This window comes from Stegodyphus dumicola, chromosome 2 (assembly GCF_044657685.1).
Source record: "Stegodyphus dumicola isolate Sdum_Otavi_A_Nest chromosome 2, ASM4465768v1".
Taxonomy (NCBI): domain Eukaryota; kingdom Metazoa; phylum Arthropoda; class Arachnida; order Araneae; family Eresidae; genus Stegodyphus; species Stegodyphus dumicola.
The window spans coordinates 36,340,811-36,357,402 of NC_140769.1; the positions used below are offsets into that span (position 1 = coordinate 36,340,811).

The 16,592-nt window shown below is 30.5% G+C and overlaps 1 protein-coding gene across 2 annotated transcripts in view; it reads right to left on the reverse strand.

The window, feature by feature from the left end:
• Positions 1–2,614: 2,614 nt before the first annotated feature.
• The window catches only part of ncm (pre-mRNA-splicing factor nucampholin), a 134,337-nt gene continuing 120,359 nt past the window's right edge, over positions 2,615–16,592 (reverse strand). For both annotated transcript variants that reach the window (XM_085810576.1, XM_085810577.1), the window contains 2 exons: positions 13,200–13,372; positions 2,615–2,714 (listed from right to left, as the gene is read on the reverse strand). In XM_085810576.1, the coding sequence (XP_085666702.1) occupies positions 2,677–2,714; positions 13,200–13,372 (211 nt within the window). In that variant the 3' untranslated portion in view covers positions 2,615–2,676. The remainder of the gene's footprint in view (positions 2,715–13,199; positions 13,373–16,592) is intronic.

Consider the following 16,592-nt stretch of genomic DNA (forward strand, 5'->3'; position numbering starts at 1 on the left):
AAAGTTATAAACAAATCTTCATGAGCCAATTCCAAGCTCCGCCTTGATGGACCAAAAATGTTTTGTTAATTGCATACTGCATTATAGAACAAGGTGATAATGTCTTTCGTAGTTTTATTTAAAAATACAATAATAATATATACGGTACATTAGAATCAAAGTTCTTGTCAACGGATACCAATGCAGTTTGGTGCCAGCAACTAATGAACTGATACTTTTTCCTGCCTAGTTGGCGTTGTTTGAATCCAAAGTGCAAGGTCACCAAGTTTGGCACAATTGCCGTTTTTACATGTGCAGCAACTCGCACCAGTTATTTGAAAATGATTTTGAACTTAACACATGAGAAATATCTTCTTGCTTTTTGATGTTTCATCACAAGACATGAATTACGCAAAGTTGTAACCAGCAATAATAGACATACTTTTAAACGAGTAGAATATGATCATCAAAGATTATGGAATTCAGTTACAGATGAACAGATTGTGAATTATTATAGTAGAAAAGGGACTAAATTTAAATATATAATAGAAAAGGCTGTTTGGTGGGGAAGATTTTGGGAGAAGCTACAAATAAAAATTTGTATGAGGAAAACTACAGGAAAGGCTTTATTATGGCATGAAGAACTATAAACTACAATAACAGAAACTGAAGCTATCATTAATTTTCAGTTAATAACTTGTGTGCATAATGATCCTTTAGAACCATCTCCTCATTTTTTAGTAGGTAAAAGGCTGACATCTGTATCTATTCTAGCTAGATCTATCTAAAAAATTAGCTGCATCAAAAATGACATACTGAAATGGTACCTACATCACCATGGTCAACTGAATAATTTTTGGACCAAAGAATATCTACTACAATTAAAAGGTGCTCATTGTGTAACGTCTATCTATATGGAACATAAACTGAAAACTGATGTCATGTTAATACAAGACGACAAGTTGCTTTGCCATATGTGGTGGAAGAGGTAGAGAAAAAGGTTGTCAACAGAAATTTTTTCGTTTTCAATAAACTCTCTGCCACTGTCTTCACTATCGGAAGTGGTATTTTCTGGCTCTAGAACCATACTACAGATTTCACCGTCCATTAATTGATTGATGATTGGGCGTAATCTTTTTGACATAATCAAAAGTTCAAGCTTAATTTTTATAAAATTGCTCTAACAGTCTGCAAAAAATAATAAGCCGGATCCAATTAGAAGATTAAGGAACAGTGCAATCTGCAACATTAACTGAAATGCCTTAGAATCAGTAAAGATAATTTTAGCCTAGCTTATACTGTCCGTTATACATTAAATGCACATGCATAAAGCATACAAAAAAAAAAGTTTGTGGCTTTGAGGTCCGGATTATAGATTATTCCGGATAATGGACATCTAGATTATGGACTTTGTACTGTATAAACACCAAATATACACCATATATATTGAATTATCAGTACAGATGATAAACATCCTGGGAGTGTAATTTAACAACTGCCCCCCCCAGACAGCTTCACTATAATCAAAATGATTTTCTAAAATATATAAAGCTCTTGGTTTATCAATCGACAAACTTTTTTTAACCATAATGAAGATACTAATTCATAAGTCAAACAACAAAAATCAGCGTTATATTTACAAAATTTTCACAGGACTAGTTTCGATGGTTTTACCGAACCACCATCCTTAGCTGCAAAACCTCAAATGGAATCGAAATTTTTTCGTTTTCAATAAACTCTCTGTAACTGTCTTCACTACCGGAAGTAATATTTTCTGGCTCTAGAACCATACTACAGATTTTGCTGTCCATTAATTGATTGATGATTGGGCGTAATTTTTTTGACATAATCGAAAGTTCAAGCTTAATTTTTATAAAATTGCTCTAACAGTCTGCAAAAAACAATAAGCCAGATTCAATTAGAAGATTAAGGAACAGTGCAATCTGCAACATTAACTGAAATGCCTTATTTGCGGTTTTGCAGCTGAGGATGGTGGTTCGGTAAAACCATCAAAACTAGTCCTGTGAAAATTTTGTAAATATAACGCTGATTTTTGTTGTTTGACTTATGAATTAGTAATTATTCGGCGTGTTATTGTGTCTTAATCATAATGAAGATGTTTTATATATGATTTTTAGGTAAGAGGCTAAAAAGCAAATTAGACATTTGTATGGAAAGAAAAAAATGAGATTATTGGTGTTTAAAAATTCCAAATGGAAGACTAAAGTGAATTATTATAGTACTTGTACTAATGAACTTACAACACATACTCGTAACTTTTCTGTACATTATCCCATCTAGGAAAAAATTAGCAACAAATTTTAGTACATAAAAATATATACAACTCTGATATAGATGAATTTAAGAGTAATTTTCAAAATGGTGTAAGGAATGGCAATTTATATGAGTATCACAATGTTACAATTTTTCATTTAAGTACACATTTAATGCCACTTTTTCTGATAAATAAATTCTAGTTCTGTAAATTTAAAATTATTCAATATTTCTCATAATTTGTTATATATAATAATAATAATATTTAACATTTTTAAAATGTCATTTTTTTTTAGTAAAAGAAAATTTAAATAATGTAAGGGGTTTTTCTCCAATCTAAGGAAAAAGAAGTTCAACAAAGTTCAATAAAAAAATATTTCTTTTCACTTCTTAAGTCTATATACAAAATAAAAATTATACAGTTCATTTTTTCTTCTTCTGTGATTTCTTTTTTCTTTTACCTACAAACAGAATTAATAAAAATTTATAAATTATTAAAAAAATAAAATTATTTTCATTTTTTTCTTTTTAATATATTTTTCAAAATTAATTTCACTGTAAATTAAGCTACTCATAAGTTCAATATGACTAAAGTTGCTGCATAGTAACAGCAAATATAGCTATTAAATCCATGAATTCAGATTTCTAGCTACAGTTTCAATCACTGTTATTCGATTCATGCATATAGGATGCAGCTACCTTCAGTAACAGCAGGCGTGTAGCCAGGGTGGGGGTACCCTGGCAGCTCGGGCACCCTCCAGCTTTACCAGTACGTATACTGAAAAAAGTGCTAATTAATTTTCAATAGATAAGACTCAAGTTTTTAAATGCTTTCCAGCTTCCCCAAAAAATTCATGTGATTAATGCGGACCGAATGAATGGAACGAAGTCTACGATTTTCCATTTAGAAGTAAGATCAGGAAAAGTCATCCTTCCTCAGCAAACAAGTGGTGGGAAAATATTTCGAAGGTTAGGTGATACTTTCAAGTCGTAAAACTTTTGTTCTCTTACAGTTTTGACTACCCTTCCAGTTTTAAATACACGGATAGTTCATTTACTGCCAAGTAGTTTATTTTATTTTATTATTAGCCCAAAGAGGTAAATTGCCCAGAAGGGCTATTAATTTCATTTTGGCACTTTGCGTTGGTTCGCTATAAACGGCATGTTGCTTTTCAAATTGTTAAAATATTACATTAATTAAAATATTACCAAAATATTACAGTCCAGCATTATATTTAAAGAAATTAAATAATGAAGAATCTGTGAATGTACTTGTATGTATGCTTCTCGCATTGTGAAAAAATAAAGGTATTTAAAGACATCAAATTTTGAGGAACGTATGCCTTCATTTGAATATGAGCATCTGAAAGCCCCTATTTGGAGTTTAGAATTTGTTTTATTACCTATTTCATATTTTGTAAAACGTTAATGAATTTTTGATTTAACAAACTCATCGATTTCAAGGGAAATTCTAAAGATATGCTCTTTTTAATTTATTTTGTGGTATTGCTGTTGAATTTTATGGTGTAAGTGTGAAGAACATGATATTTAATAAATAAAGGTAACACATAAAACGTTAAAAAAAGGCCCTTTTGGGTGTAATATAAAATCTGAAAACTTTCACATTTAATTATTTTGTGTGCATCTGTGTTTGGAACAAATAATCAGATAATTTTTCAATTAAAAGGAAGCATAAAACAAGAGAATTTAAATAGAATGAAAAAGGTACGTAGCCCATTAGTGGGCAAAATGCTGAATAGTGGTAGTTTGACGTGGGTTAGAATATCAGGGAATGAGCTTTTATTGTTTTTCTCGTTTATAAGTTTTAAATACAATCCAGTTTCCCTTAGAAAGTCCTCCACAAATGGAATTGCATCCCTTCCCATAGACAGATAACCTTTGCATGCTTTTCCGTACTGATTTAAATAAACAGTAGCAAGTCTATATGAAATACTAATTATAATGATAAAAAATTGATATAATTGTAAGATCATATACATCATCGACATTAAGCCGAAACAACGAATCAACAACATCCCTTTCCAAGGGAAATAATTTTATTAGCATGGGCTTTTTTTTGCAAAAATCAATGTTCTACGCTATAGTTCTAACATGTTTAGAAAGAACAAATACATTTTACTTTTTGATCATAATAGTAATGCAAAACAGAAAAATAACATAAACAATATTAATATTAATGACTATCACTATTATCCTTGGGTGGGAATATGAAAATATTGTTCATTTTTTTTCTGGTTCATTTACATCAAAAAATTAGATTCACGGCCTAAAATTTTAAAGTGATAGTTATTCATTTTTAAATTCTATAGTGTAGAACATCGATTTTTGCAAATTTCTTAAAATTGGTTCTTTTTTTTTTTTTCCAGCTTTAAAGCTTCTATTGCTTTTTACGCAAAAAAGTAAAAATAACACAAAACCTTGGCACATACTCTTTGCTCTCTTCCTGTGAAGAATAAAGGCGTGTCGATGAATAGAACCGAGGCATTTTACTAAACTGCAGAAATCCCTATTAGAAGGTCCAATTAGCTCTTAGGGATAAACTATGAGGGATCTGGCCAATTTGATCAACAGAAAGTTAAAAGTAACGGATCATATCTAAACTTTTTGAAAGTTACTATGTTTTTCCTACAAATTTTGTTGTGTGTTGTGTTACCAGAAATAATGCTTTATCTTGTATTGAGTTAATATAAATCACTTAATATGGAAAAAGAAAGCATACATTAAGAAAAATGTGTTAACAAATTGAGTTTCTTTTCTCCAAATAACGAAGTGAACTCTACCAGAAGCATTTCTGTTGTGGAATAAGGTAAACAGTCTTTCCCCTTCAATTGAATATTCTGGCTATTATATAATTAAAACTATTATAATAATAGATATGATTATAATAAATAAAATGAATGTTTAATGAATTCAATATTCATGCAGTATGTGCTTTTGTGTGTTTAAATGCATTTATCTACACTGAAAATTTCGGTAAGTGGTAAAATTTTTCAATCTTTAATTACCTGCAGTTATGAACTGTATTCCAAACATTAGTTTAATTTGCAATAATCTTAATTTTATTTAACTATACTATTCAGAGATATCATACACATAGTTAATGCTTCCAAGTCGCACAGTTAGAAGAAATAATTATCACAATGAAATTATTTCTTTAATGTATGGTATTAAATGACTGAAAGTTATTTTAATTCTTATTTGAAGTTTTTCTTCCAAGAGCAACACTGATCACAAAGGAATGACTAGATTAAAATTTGCTACTAATGTCTTAACTTCACAGATTTTATAGAGCTGTAAAAGGAAAATGTCTTATCTGTATGCTGTGACATATTCCTTGCTCCTACATAAAAGAATTAAATTATTTAATCTTTTATGCTATATTAAGAATTCTACAGAATGTGAGAATCATTCATTTAGTGACAGGAGAAAAAGTACAACGGTCTCTTTCTAACTCTTTTACATTGAAGAATCAACTATAAATATGTTAACTTGTGCTGCTTCTGTCTATTAAAAATACTGAGTCAATATGTAATTTGACTTATTGCTTATGAAAAAGTTTAAATGTGAGCAAGCATATGTAAAGTGTTATTGAAGCTTTCATAAAATTCTAATCCATAAACAAATAAACTCAGAATTAAAATAAAAGTTTAGAAATAATTTTATACTTGTTAAGTTAGAATATAGCGCCACCTATTGGATAGGGAGAGAAACTCTCACTTGGCCATCTGGATTCGGCTAAGCAACATGCCAGAGCATGTATTAGATCTGAATAGTTAATTACTGTAAATAAATTAGTTAGTTCTTTTGCTATACAGTCCACTTATTAGTTTAGAATCATAGTACATGGTCAGCAGAACCGGAGAAATGAACAGCATGCTGGCATTAGATAGAAATAAAACTTCGTTAAAAGCGAAACTAACTAGGTTAGAAAATGTAGTGAAGGCGTATGATGATAGTTCGAATAAGAACAAAATTCAAATAAAGTATAGATCGCTACAAAGCATTCAAATGGATATTAGAAACTTGAGGATTAGATATATCGAAAGCGTTGATGAAAAAGATGTCACAGTTATTGATGAAGAAATCGCCGAAATGGAAGATAGAACTGAAGTTCTGGAGGAAAGAATTATGGAAATTCTATCATCTATCGCACATTCTGAAAATGAAAATGATTGTAATAAATTTGATCCTAAAGTACAAATACGTTTGCCAGAATTACCAATTCCTAAGTTTTCTGGTAAATATACCGAATGGAATAATTTTAAGCTTCAATTCGAAAACATCATAGCGAATAACACTCAACTTACAGAAGTTCAGAAACTCTACTATTTAAAGGCTGCATTAACAGATGAAGCAAAAAATCTTGAAACTGTTGATGATACTATTAATTCTCTATTTAAAGCTCTTCAAGATAGGTATGAAAATGAAAGAATATTAGTTGAGACGCATATAAAGTCAATAATGGATTTAAGTACTTTAACATTTGAATCGTCTAAAGGAATAAGATATGTAATAGATAATGTTACTAAAAACGTTAGGACTTTGAATGTTTTAAAATATGAGAAAAATAATTTATCGGATATTCTGTTATTAAATATCGTACTTCAGAAAATAAATTTCGAAACGCGCAAACAATTTGAACTAAGCATTAATGCTACGGAAGTTCCTACGTTTGATGAATTAATTTCGTTTTTAGAGAAAAGATGTCAGTTATTGGATAACATTAACCGTAGTATTAATAAAATGAAATATCCGTTAGAAAAAAGTTCGAAATCAAAGGCTCTGATGGTTAAAACCGATAGTGTTTCGATTTGTGTTATATGTAAAAATAATAATCATCCACTGCATAAATGTGATTCATTTTTAAAATTAAATCCAAATCAAAGATATGAAATAGTTAAAAGACATAAATTGTGTCTAAACTGTCTCAGTAACGAACATTTAATTGCAAATTACAATTCTAAGTTCAGGTGTTCGGAATGCCATAAAAAACACCATTCATTAATACATCGCCTGCTCAGAAATGGCGCCATCCAACATAAGTTAGACAAAACAAAAACGGAATCAGGGAGTGACGAAATTATAAACAAGAACGCAGATGTCTCTAATAAATATCAATCAAGTTGTCTTTTGACACGCAGAAAAACGACTTATTGGCGACTGCAATAATATATATTTGCAATTCCGAAGGAAAAAGAATCCCAGTTCGCGCAATACTTGATAACGGCAGCATAAGTTGTTTCTTGTGTGAAGGAGTTGCTAATTTGTTAAATTTAAAGAAGGAAAGAATTTTTGCATCTGTATCCGGAATTAATGAGAACGTTATAAATATTAATTATCAACTAGATGTACAGATTTCGAAAAAGGATTTAACATATGTAAGATCAGTTAATTGCTTGGTTATTTCTAAAATAACCAGTGTAACTCCATCAAGGAGTTTAGATGTACAGTCATTAAATATTCCCATTGATACTGAATTGGCGGATCCGCAATTTGGAACACCTAACAAAATAGATATGTTATTAGAGGCCGAATTGTTCTTTGAGATTTTAAAACAAGGAAAATTTCAATTAGAAAATCAACCGTTGATATTCCAAGAAACAGTTTTTTGGATATATCGCGTCTGGTGAGTCCAAAAGTGTAAATTATTGTGGTTTAGTTCTAAATAGTGAAGAAAGAGTTGAAGAAATTTTGCAAAGATTTTGGGAAGTTGAATCCATTGAAAATATCGAGGATGCTTTGAGTGAAGAAGAAAAATACTGTGAAGAACATTTCAAGCGTACTCACTATAGACAAAATCATGGAAGATATGTAGTTCAGTTACCCATAAGGGAAGGCGTAGAATTAGGAGAATCGAAAACGCTGGCTGAGAAAAGATTGCATCAAGTGTGGAATCGACTTGAAAGTGATTCGAATATGAAAACATTATATAAGAATTTTATTAAAGAATATAAGGATCTAAATCACATGGAAGAAGTTCAAGAAATTGAAACATCGACTTGCAGTTATCTTAGTCATCATGGAGCTTATCGGCCAGAGAAAGCCTCTACCAAGCTTCGCGTTGTGTTTAATGCATCCGCGGTTACTAGCAATGGAAAGTCACTGAACTCAATATTAATGAAAGGGAGAATACCTCAAGAAGATTTATTTTCTATTATTATTAGATTTCGAAAATACAACTATGCATTAAGAGCTGATGTTCAGAAGATGTACAGACAAATACTTATTGAACCATCTCAACAAAACCTGCAGTTGATCTTGTGGAAGGAATCAGTTGGTAGTCCTGTGCAGACTTACCGTCTAAGGACTGTAACATACGGAACAGCAAGTGCACCATTCCTTGCAACAAGGGTCCTGAAGCAGTTAGCAATGGATGAAGCGACAGACTTTCCTCATGCCTCAAGAGCCATACTGAAGGACTGTTACATGGACGACATTATTACTGGAGCTAATACGATGCAAGAAGCCAAGGAGTTGCAGACACAGTTGACCTGTCTTCTAGAACGTGGTGGAATGCAGTTACACAAATGGTGTTCAAACAATCCAGAATTATTGAAGAATAAAGAAAGTGCTACTCAGGATTACTCCTTTCAAGTTACCAGTAAGCCTTAGATTACAAAAGCCTTAGGAATGTCATGGAATACGTCTACAGACTGTTTTTCTTACGATTTAAAGGTACTTGACATTGAAGAAACTAGAACGAAAAGAGATGTCTTATCAATGATAGGTCGCCTCTTTGATCCGTTAGGTTTAATTGGACCTGTTACAACAAAAGCTAAAATATTCTACAAAACCTCTGGCTTCTAAAATTAAATTGGAATACACCTCTAACTAAAAATTACTCTGAAGAATGGAAGGCATTTCTGCATAGTCTAAAAATAGTCAATGATTATCGCATCTCCAGATTTGTTCTAACCAATACACCTCTAACTAAAAATTACTCTGAAGAATGGAAGGCATTTCTGCATAGTCTAAAAATAGTCAATGATTATCGCATCTCCAGATTTGTTCTAACCAAAGGATTACAACAAATAGAAATTATAGGATTCTGTGATAATTTAATAGGTTCTCTAACAGTTAAAGAATTGGATGACGCTGAGAAAATCATGATCAGGTATGTACAGTTCCAACATTTTAGAAAGGATATTTTATCTTTAAAAAATAAGAATTGTGTTTCTTCCAAAAGTAAGTTAAAATTTTTATGTCCATTTTTTAGATAATGATTCTCTTCTGAGAGTAGGAGGCAGACTTGCCAATAGTAATCTTAATTACAACCAAAAGTTTCCTTATATAATGCCAAAAGATAATATTATATAATGCCAAAATGCGCGTCGCGGCGCGCAATGAACTGGAAGTTGATCTGTCAACACTATCGTTATCTTCAGGGCAGATGTTTTTATTTTAGTCGGCTTATAATTCCTTACTAAATGTAGTATTTAATTTCGATGTACTCCGTCTTTGATATGATTTAAATCAAATTCCTCGTCATTATAAATATCACGAATACAAATCACATAGTTTTCTGGTTGCAATTTTCTAATTTCGGCTATAAGTAAGGTATGCTTTACGCATCCGCGCGTTAAAAGAAATGTTTAATAAAGTAAACAAATAAATATTAGGCTTCTTTTTTGGTAAATTTGGATACCCTTTAGATCATAATTGCTCATTATTTTATAAATTACGATTTCATATTTTTAGTTTTATAATTTCTGCATGCCATCTTACCAGATTTAAACTGATGATCTATAATCCGGAAAAATCGATAATCCGGAATCGCCGAAGTCCCGACGAGTCCGGATTAAAGACTTTTGACTGTACTATTTATTAAGGGGAAAATATGTGTTCCATTTTCTGTTTTAGAAACAAATTAAATCCATGGAATCCTATAAAGGTAATCGGTATTTTTGAGAACGATGAATATTTACTTAGCAGATCAAAATTGTCTACAATAAAAGATTATCGTTTTAAAAAAACAACTCGCAGTATTTAATGCATTCAAATTTCACAAAGATAAAATAGTTGAATGATACAGATAAAATAATTAAATTTTATATTTCAATAATATATTCCAATAAATCGTTTAAATGAAAATTGCTAATAGAAAAATTGTAAATGCCTCAGGATATTGACTAGAACATAAAAAGCACAAAATCGTATTCTGTAACTTAGCAGTCGTTTAACTCTTATCTTGCAGATGAAGCATTGCCTGAAATCCATTTTTTCAAATTAAAAATATTATTACTTATATTGAGATAAAAACTGTGAAATGAATCTATCATACAATAAGTTTTAAACAGTGTTTTCAGTATTCTTATGCTGTTATGAATACATTTGCTCTTCTCTGAATTATGATTAAATGGCTAAGTTTAAATATAAGTCTATTTGTACTTTATAGTTTCTTACGTTTTAGTGGCTAATAAATTTGCATTTTTGGTTACATTAAACTCATATAATCGAGTCTCCCTATATGATTTAGGTTGACGAAAATAATATTAGAGCTTTGCTGGACAAGATGAGCCATGCAGTATAAGGCATACCAGTATTTTTATCAGAGCTTTTTGTATATAATTGAAGCCCTAGGGCACATTGTGTGTTTAACCAAACCAGATGCTTATGTGCATAATCAGTGAAATGCGCAATGTAAGCATGATGCTATGATACTGCTGAATTCAATCATTTCATCTGATTTCATTGTAACAGCATATCATTATCTATCTCGTTTAAAAGGAATTACAGTTAAACTTTAGGGACGACCTGTTGATACTGTGGAAGCCTATAACATTGTCCAGGAAATAATTGAGTTTATATTTCTGAGCGAGAAAATGTAGATAAGAGTTTTGAAAGTATATTTGTTCATGGTGGACAAATTTGTAAACAATTAGATGTAGAGTTTCAAATACCACTCATCATTTGAAAGCAAGTCTATCAAAATAATGCTCATTGGGATTAGTGTTTAATACTTGACTTAATAAATACCGATCTTTACTTGATTATCTCATTTTCCATTAAAAATCTCAATTTTCAAATTTAGAAAAGAATGAATCATCCCTGTTTTGCATACAACTATCAGTTTGCGCTGATCGTGTAAATGAAATTGCTGTAAATGAATTGAAGGGTACATTAAAGATGATTTAACCTCATCGGAACTTCTAAAAGAAGCGACGAAACGTTGGCGATGGTATTATATGTCTATTCCCAAAGCAAAGCTTACAGACACACCAGTTTTGGCTTTAAAAGCTTCGAATAAAATCTTTTTACCAAATGCTGATGTGCTTTTGCACAGAGCAGCTGCTGATAACATCTTGCGAATGTGAACGTTCCCGAAGTGCTTTAAAATGGTTAGAAAATTATAATAGACATACTATGATGGAGATCGCAGAAATTCTTTGGCATTAATGCACATTCATTATAGCAAAGAAATATCAAATGACAAAGTTATTGATATATTTGCCAGTTTACAGCCATGTAAAATGAAATTCAGAAATATTTTAATTGCGGAACCAAAATGAAAGGACAGAAAAATGTTTGCTTTTTTAAAATTTTTATTTGCAAGTTAATTTCATGTCCAAAATAAATGATTATTTACAACTTTGATGGATTTAATTCAATATCTTTATTATTTATAATTATACAGAATAGAAATATGGATTTTATACATTTATTTATCTTTATAGTTGTATTATGAAACCAAAGTAAGATGAATTTCAAAATTCTTTTAATATTTTAATAATAATTTTTAATTAATCAAAAAATATTGAGTTAGGCATTTAATATGTTTGTAAGGTAATAATTTTAAATATGATAATTAAATGCAATATATCCATAATTATGTTATATAATTTTATTTATATTACGATAACTGCCATTAACATAATATATTAATCACAGAAAAATTACCTATATACTGTAATAGGTAAAACAATAACAATGATACATGCTCGGTTTCCAGAATTCTGGATTCTCCATTGAATGTTGCATCCACAAACCAGGGGGTGCAAATGGGAAGAGCCATAAATTCTAGCACTCTGAACCTTATTCTGTGATCTTAACTAATGTTTAATAACATACATTTCAACTGCTGCTTTTCCCTGAGTGTTTTCCCTTCCCAATAACATCACTTGACAACAGCTGATCATAGCTTAAATTTAATCAATTGATATGTTGCAAAAACAAAAATATCATAAAAATCAAGATCTTCATTCTACTTCAACTTATATTTAATAAAAATTCATGAAAAATGGTAAACTGCATGCACTTTTTAATAACAGTCTGAATTTTTTTTTTTTTTTTTTGGATATATCACCGTAAACTGTTAAGAAATGGGGAACAAGATATTTTTGGTTATAGACTTGGAGAAAGCTACAATGGACTGCTGATGGTTCTTTGCATTGTAATAACTTGGAGAGGATGTATTGTGTGATTAGAAAGACGTCATTTACAGACAGACATAGCCATAAATTCAGCACGTAACTTTATTCCTTGATAACAAATTCTTAGGACACATATTCTTTTTCATTGCACATCATTACTATGCACCTCACAATTTTATACAGATTATATTTTTAGAACAATGGGCAGTACCTAGCACAGGCTAAGCAAGTGAAGTAGCATCTTAACAGGAGGAGAGCAAAACACAAAAGTGCAATCCAATATGGCAGCCTATTTTAAAAGAAAAATTCAATTCTCAAACTTTTGATTTCAAGTTCCGAATTAGTTATGTCAAAGTTTCAATTTAGATTCAGCATTAGTTGTGTCATCAGCAATAGTACATCATATGTATGGGTTGATCTAAAAATGATGTAATCAAGAGAAATTTTGATGCATCGTAGATGCTAGGAGAGGGGTATAGAAAAATCTGAAGATATATATATAAAGATGTAAGTAATTTATTAGATATTTTTTTATTTTATATTTTACATACATACCAGTATTTTCTTCTGAATCTGAGTCAGAAGATGTGGATGAAGAGAATGATGATGAGGAGGAGGAGGATGAAGAGGAAGAGTCTGAGGAAGATGTTTTTTCAGATGGTTCAACAACGGGTACTAGAGGTAATGGATTTTTTGGTAAGTTTTTCAAGTGTTCCCGTAACTCATCACTGGAAAAAAAAAAAAAAAAAAAAAGGTGGAATGAATAATACACACCTAAATGCTTTTTCAAGTACCTCCTATTTACATAACTGTAAATAACTGTTAAGCAAAAAGGATGACAGGCTACACAGGAGTATACAAACAACATAACTATTTTATGATTTTTGATACAATATGATAAATTAACTACTACAGTCAAAAGTTGTTAATCCAGACTCGTCGGGGCTTCGGCAATTCCGGATTATCGATTTTTCCGGATTATAGATCATCAGCTTAAATCTGGTAGGATGGCATGCAGAAATTATAAAATTAAAAATATGAAACCATAATTTATGAAATAAAGAACAATTATGATATAAAAGGTATCAAAATTAAAAAAAAAAAAAAAAAAAAAAAAAATTATTTGTTTACTTTGTTAAACATTTCTTTCAATGTAAGTTGTTTAAGTTGCTTCGTTTTTCATGTGATAATACATTCTCTTTAATTCTATAAACAGACATAATTTCTTGTTCAGTTACAAAGTTCCACTGTTCAAGTCCTATAATTGCTGTGTCGAGAATACCGACAAATTTGTCAATCGAAATTTTTTCGTTTTCTATAACCTCTGTCACTTTCTTCGCTATCGGACGTGAATTATAATGACGAGGAATTTGATTTAAATCATATCAAAGACAGAGTACATCGAGATGAAATACTACATTTAGTAAGGAATTATAAGCCAAATAAAATAAAAACATCTGCCCTGAAGATAAGGATAGTGCTGACAGATCAACTTCCAATTCATTGCGCACCGCGGAGTTAAAGATAAACAAACGTTCAAGTTTAGATAAACAAAGGATATGCCTTTATCCATTTTTTGCAGCAATTCCACTTTTTGTTTAATGGACTTCGAAACATACTTTCGCTTTGTAGATCCTTTACATATTAGTAAATATATATCAGAAATTCTATTTGACATAATCGAAAGTTCAAGCTTACTTTTATAAAATTGCTCTAACAGTCTGCAAAAAATAATAAGCCAAATCCAATTCGAACAACGCAATCTGCAACATTAAGTGAATTAGATAATTTTAGCTTAGCTTATACCGTCCGTTATACATTAAACACGCATTCGTAAACGTATTTTGTGCACGCGTACACGCATATTCGCAGCCGTAAAGGTCTTACGCCCATGCGTCAAAGTGACGCATGCGCAGAAAGTTTGTAGCTTTGAGGTCCAGATTTTGGGTGTCCGAATTAACAACTTTTGACTGTAATTTGAATTCAAAAGCATTTTATTAATTTATCAAAAGGCAACCAGCAGACAAAATTTAACTCGGAGAACCTTCAGAGTGACCTTCATATATGCAATATTTCCAGGTTTTTAAAAAGTTTATATTTATTTTCGAAAACATGAAGCCAAATGGAAAAACAAAAGAATTTATAGATGAAAAGTACATTCCTTCCAAAATTTGGGATTTTACAAAGCATCATATCATACATTAATCTACCAATACGTAGAATTTATTAAAATTAATATTTATAGTGTTTTTATAGTCAGAAGTGGCTGAATTAGAAGAACTACGATTAGAAGAAATGCTCTCATATACAATTTCAGAATAGCCACTGACAATTTCCTAATGATGGCTATTATGTAATCAGATCTACAGAGTTATTTAGCATCGAATATTGGCTATTTTTGTCTGAGAAAATATTTAGATTTCGATTAAATGGTTAATTTGCCCCCCCCCCCAATGTCATTAGATTCACAGACTGCATGCCTCATCATCATGTACTGTTTTATGATGAGCTTTGTCTTCATTGAACAGGCTGATCAGTATCTTTTAGAAAATTAAAAAAATATTAGCTTAAAGAATCAGTACAAAATGAATTTTCCTCAAAATAATAATAATTAAGGATTTTAAAATTTTCTTGTTGAATAGGCAAAAAACAACATAAAATCACTGACAAACTGATCTCTCTAAGTAATATTCAGAATTCAGAATCTGCATTTATTTCAAGCTTATTATCACACAGATTTATCATTGGATGGTTTCAAGCCAGCAGGATTGACAAACAGCCTTTTCATGACCAAATTATCAGAAATTATTCCACATTATAATTTAAGGCAATTTAATAAATTCCAGGAAATAAAAATTCCACACAGAATGAAAAACAACAACAACCAAAGAAAAAAAAAAAAAATCTTTATTAAGAAAACAGGATCTTGAGCTTATGAGAAAACAAACAAAATAAATAAAATGGACTGCAGACTGGCATATGAAAAGTTGATGCATCAACATAAAGTTTTTCATCAATGGTCATCAACTAAAGATTCCTAGCCACTGATGCCAAAATTCAATGTTAATCAACAATAGGCATTGCTTTGTCTTGATGCTTTAGTTTTGAGTATCAAATGATACCACAACTGGATTTATCATCTATCATCAATCTATCAGTGCACTATAATTATTGTGATAATTTTATTGCAAGAAAAGAAAATATGAAATCCATAATATAGTAAAGAGAGAATAAACTGTGAAAACTAGGAAAAATTTTGTGACCTACGATATTAAAATAAAAATTTTTAGGAAAAATTAGAAACCTAGGATTTTTATTAATCTGAAAATCTGCAGAAAGGATAAAACATGACTTTAGAAGTCCACTTACTCAATGCACTTGCTTCAGTTACAGCCACTATCAATTAACAGAAAAGTCCAGCTTAAAACAAGGGGTATATATATATATATACATATATAAGCAAGAAAGTGATAGGTAGAGACTGGGAACTTTTCTTCTATCTCCCATTTTGTCTAGATATTACACTTTTGGACTAACTTCATTTATCAGAAAGCTATCATTTAGAAATCAGCAATTCCCAGATCTTGAATATATAAACATTAGAAATTCGAAGTTCTTTTTCAAGCAAGACAGCAGGATAACTTTTATATAAAAGAAACAAGAAAGCTTTTCGAGGACTAATAGTAGACACTTAAGCTTTTTATTATTATTTTTAAAATATTGTTTAATCCGCTCTTGATATCATCTTCCTTTACTAACTAAAACAGCATGAACTTCCTTCCTTACTGTAATGGAAGCAGACTATTCGACTAACTGAGAAACTGAAAAATCCAAAATCAAAATAATTCTCAAATGTGAGAAATAAGGCTTTTGCCATCAAATCACTGCAATACATAGACTCAAACCTACAGCAAAAATCGTCAGTAATCAACACACAAATAACCATTT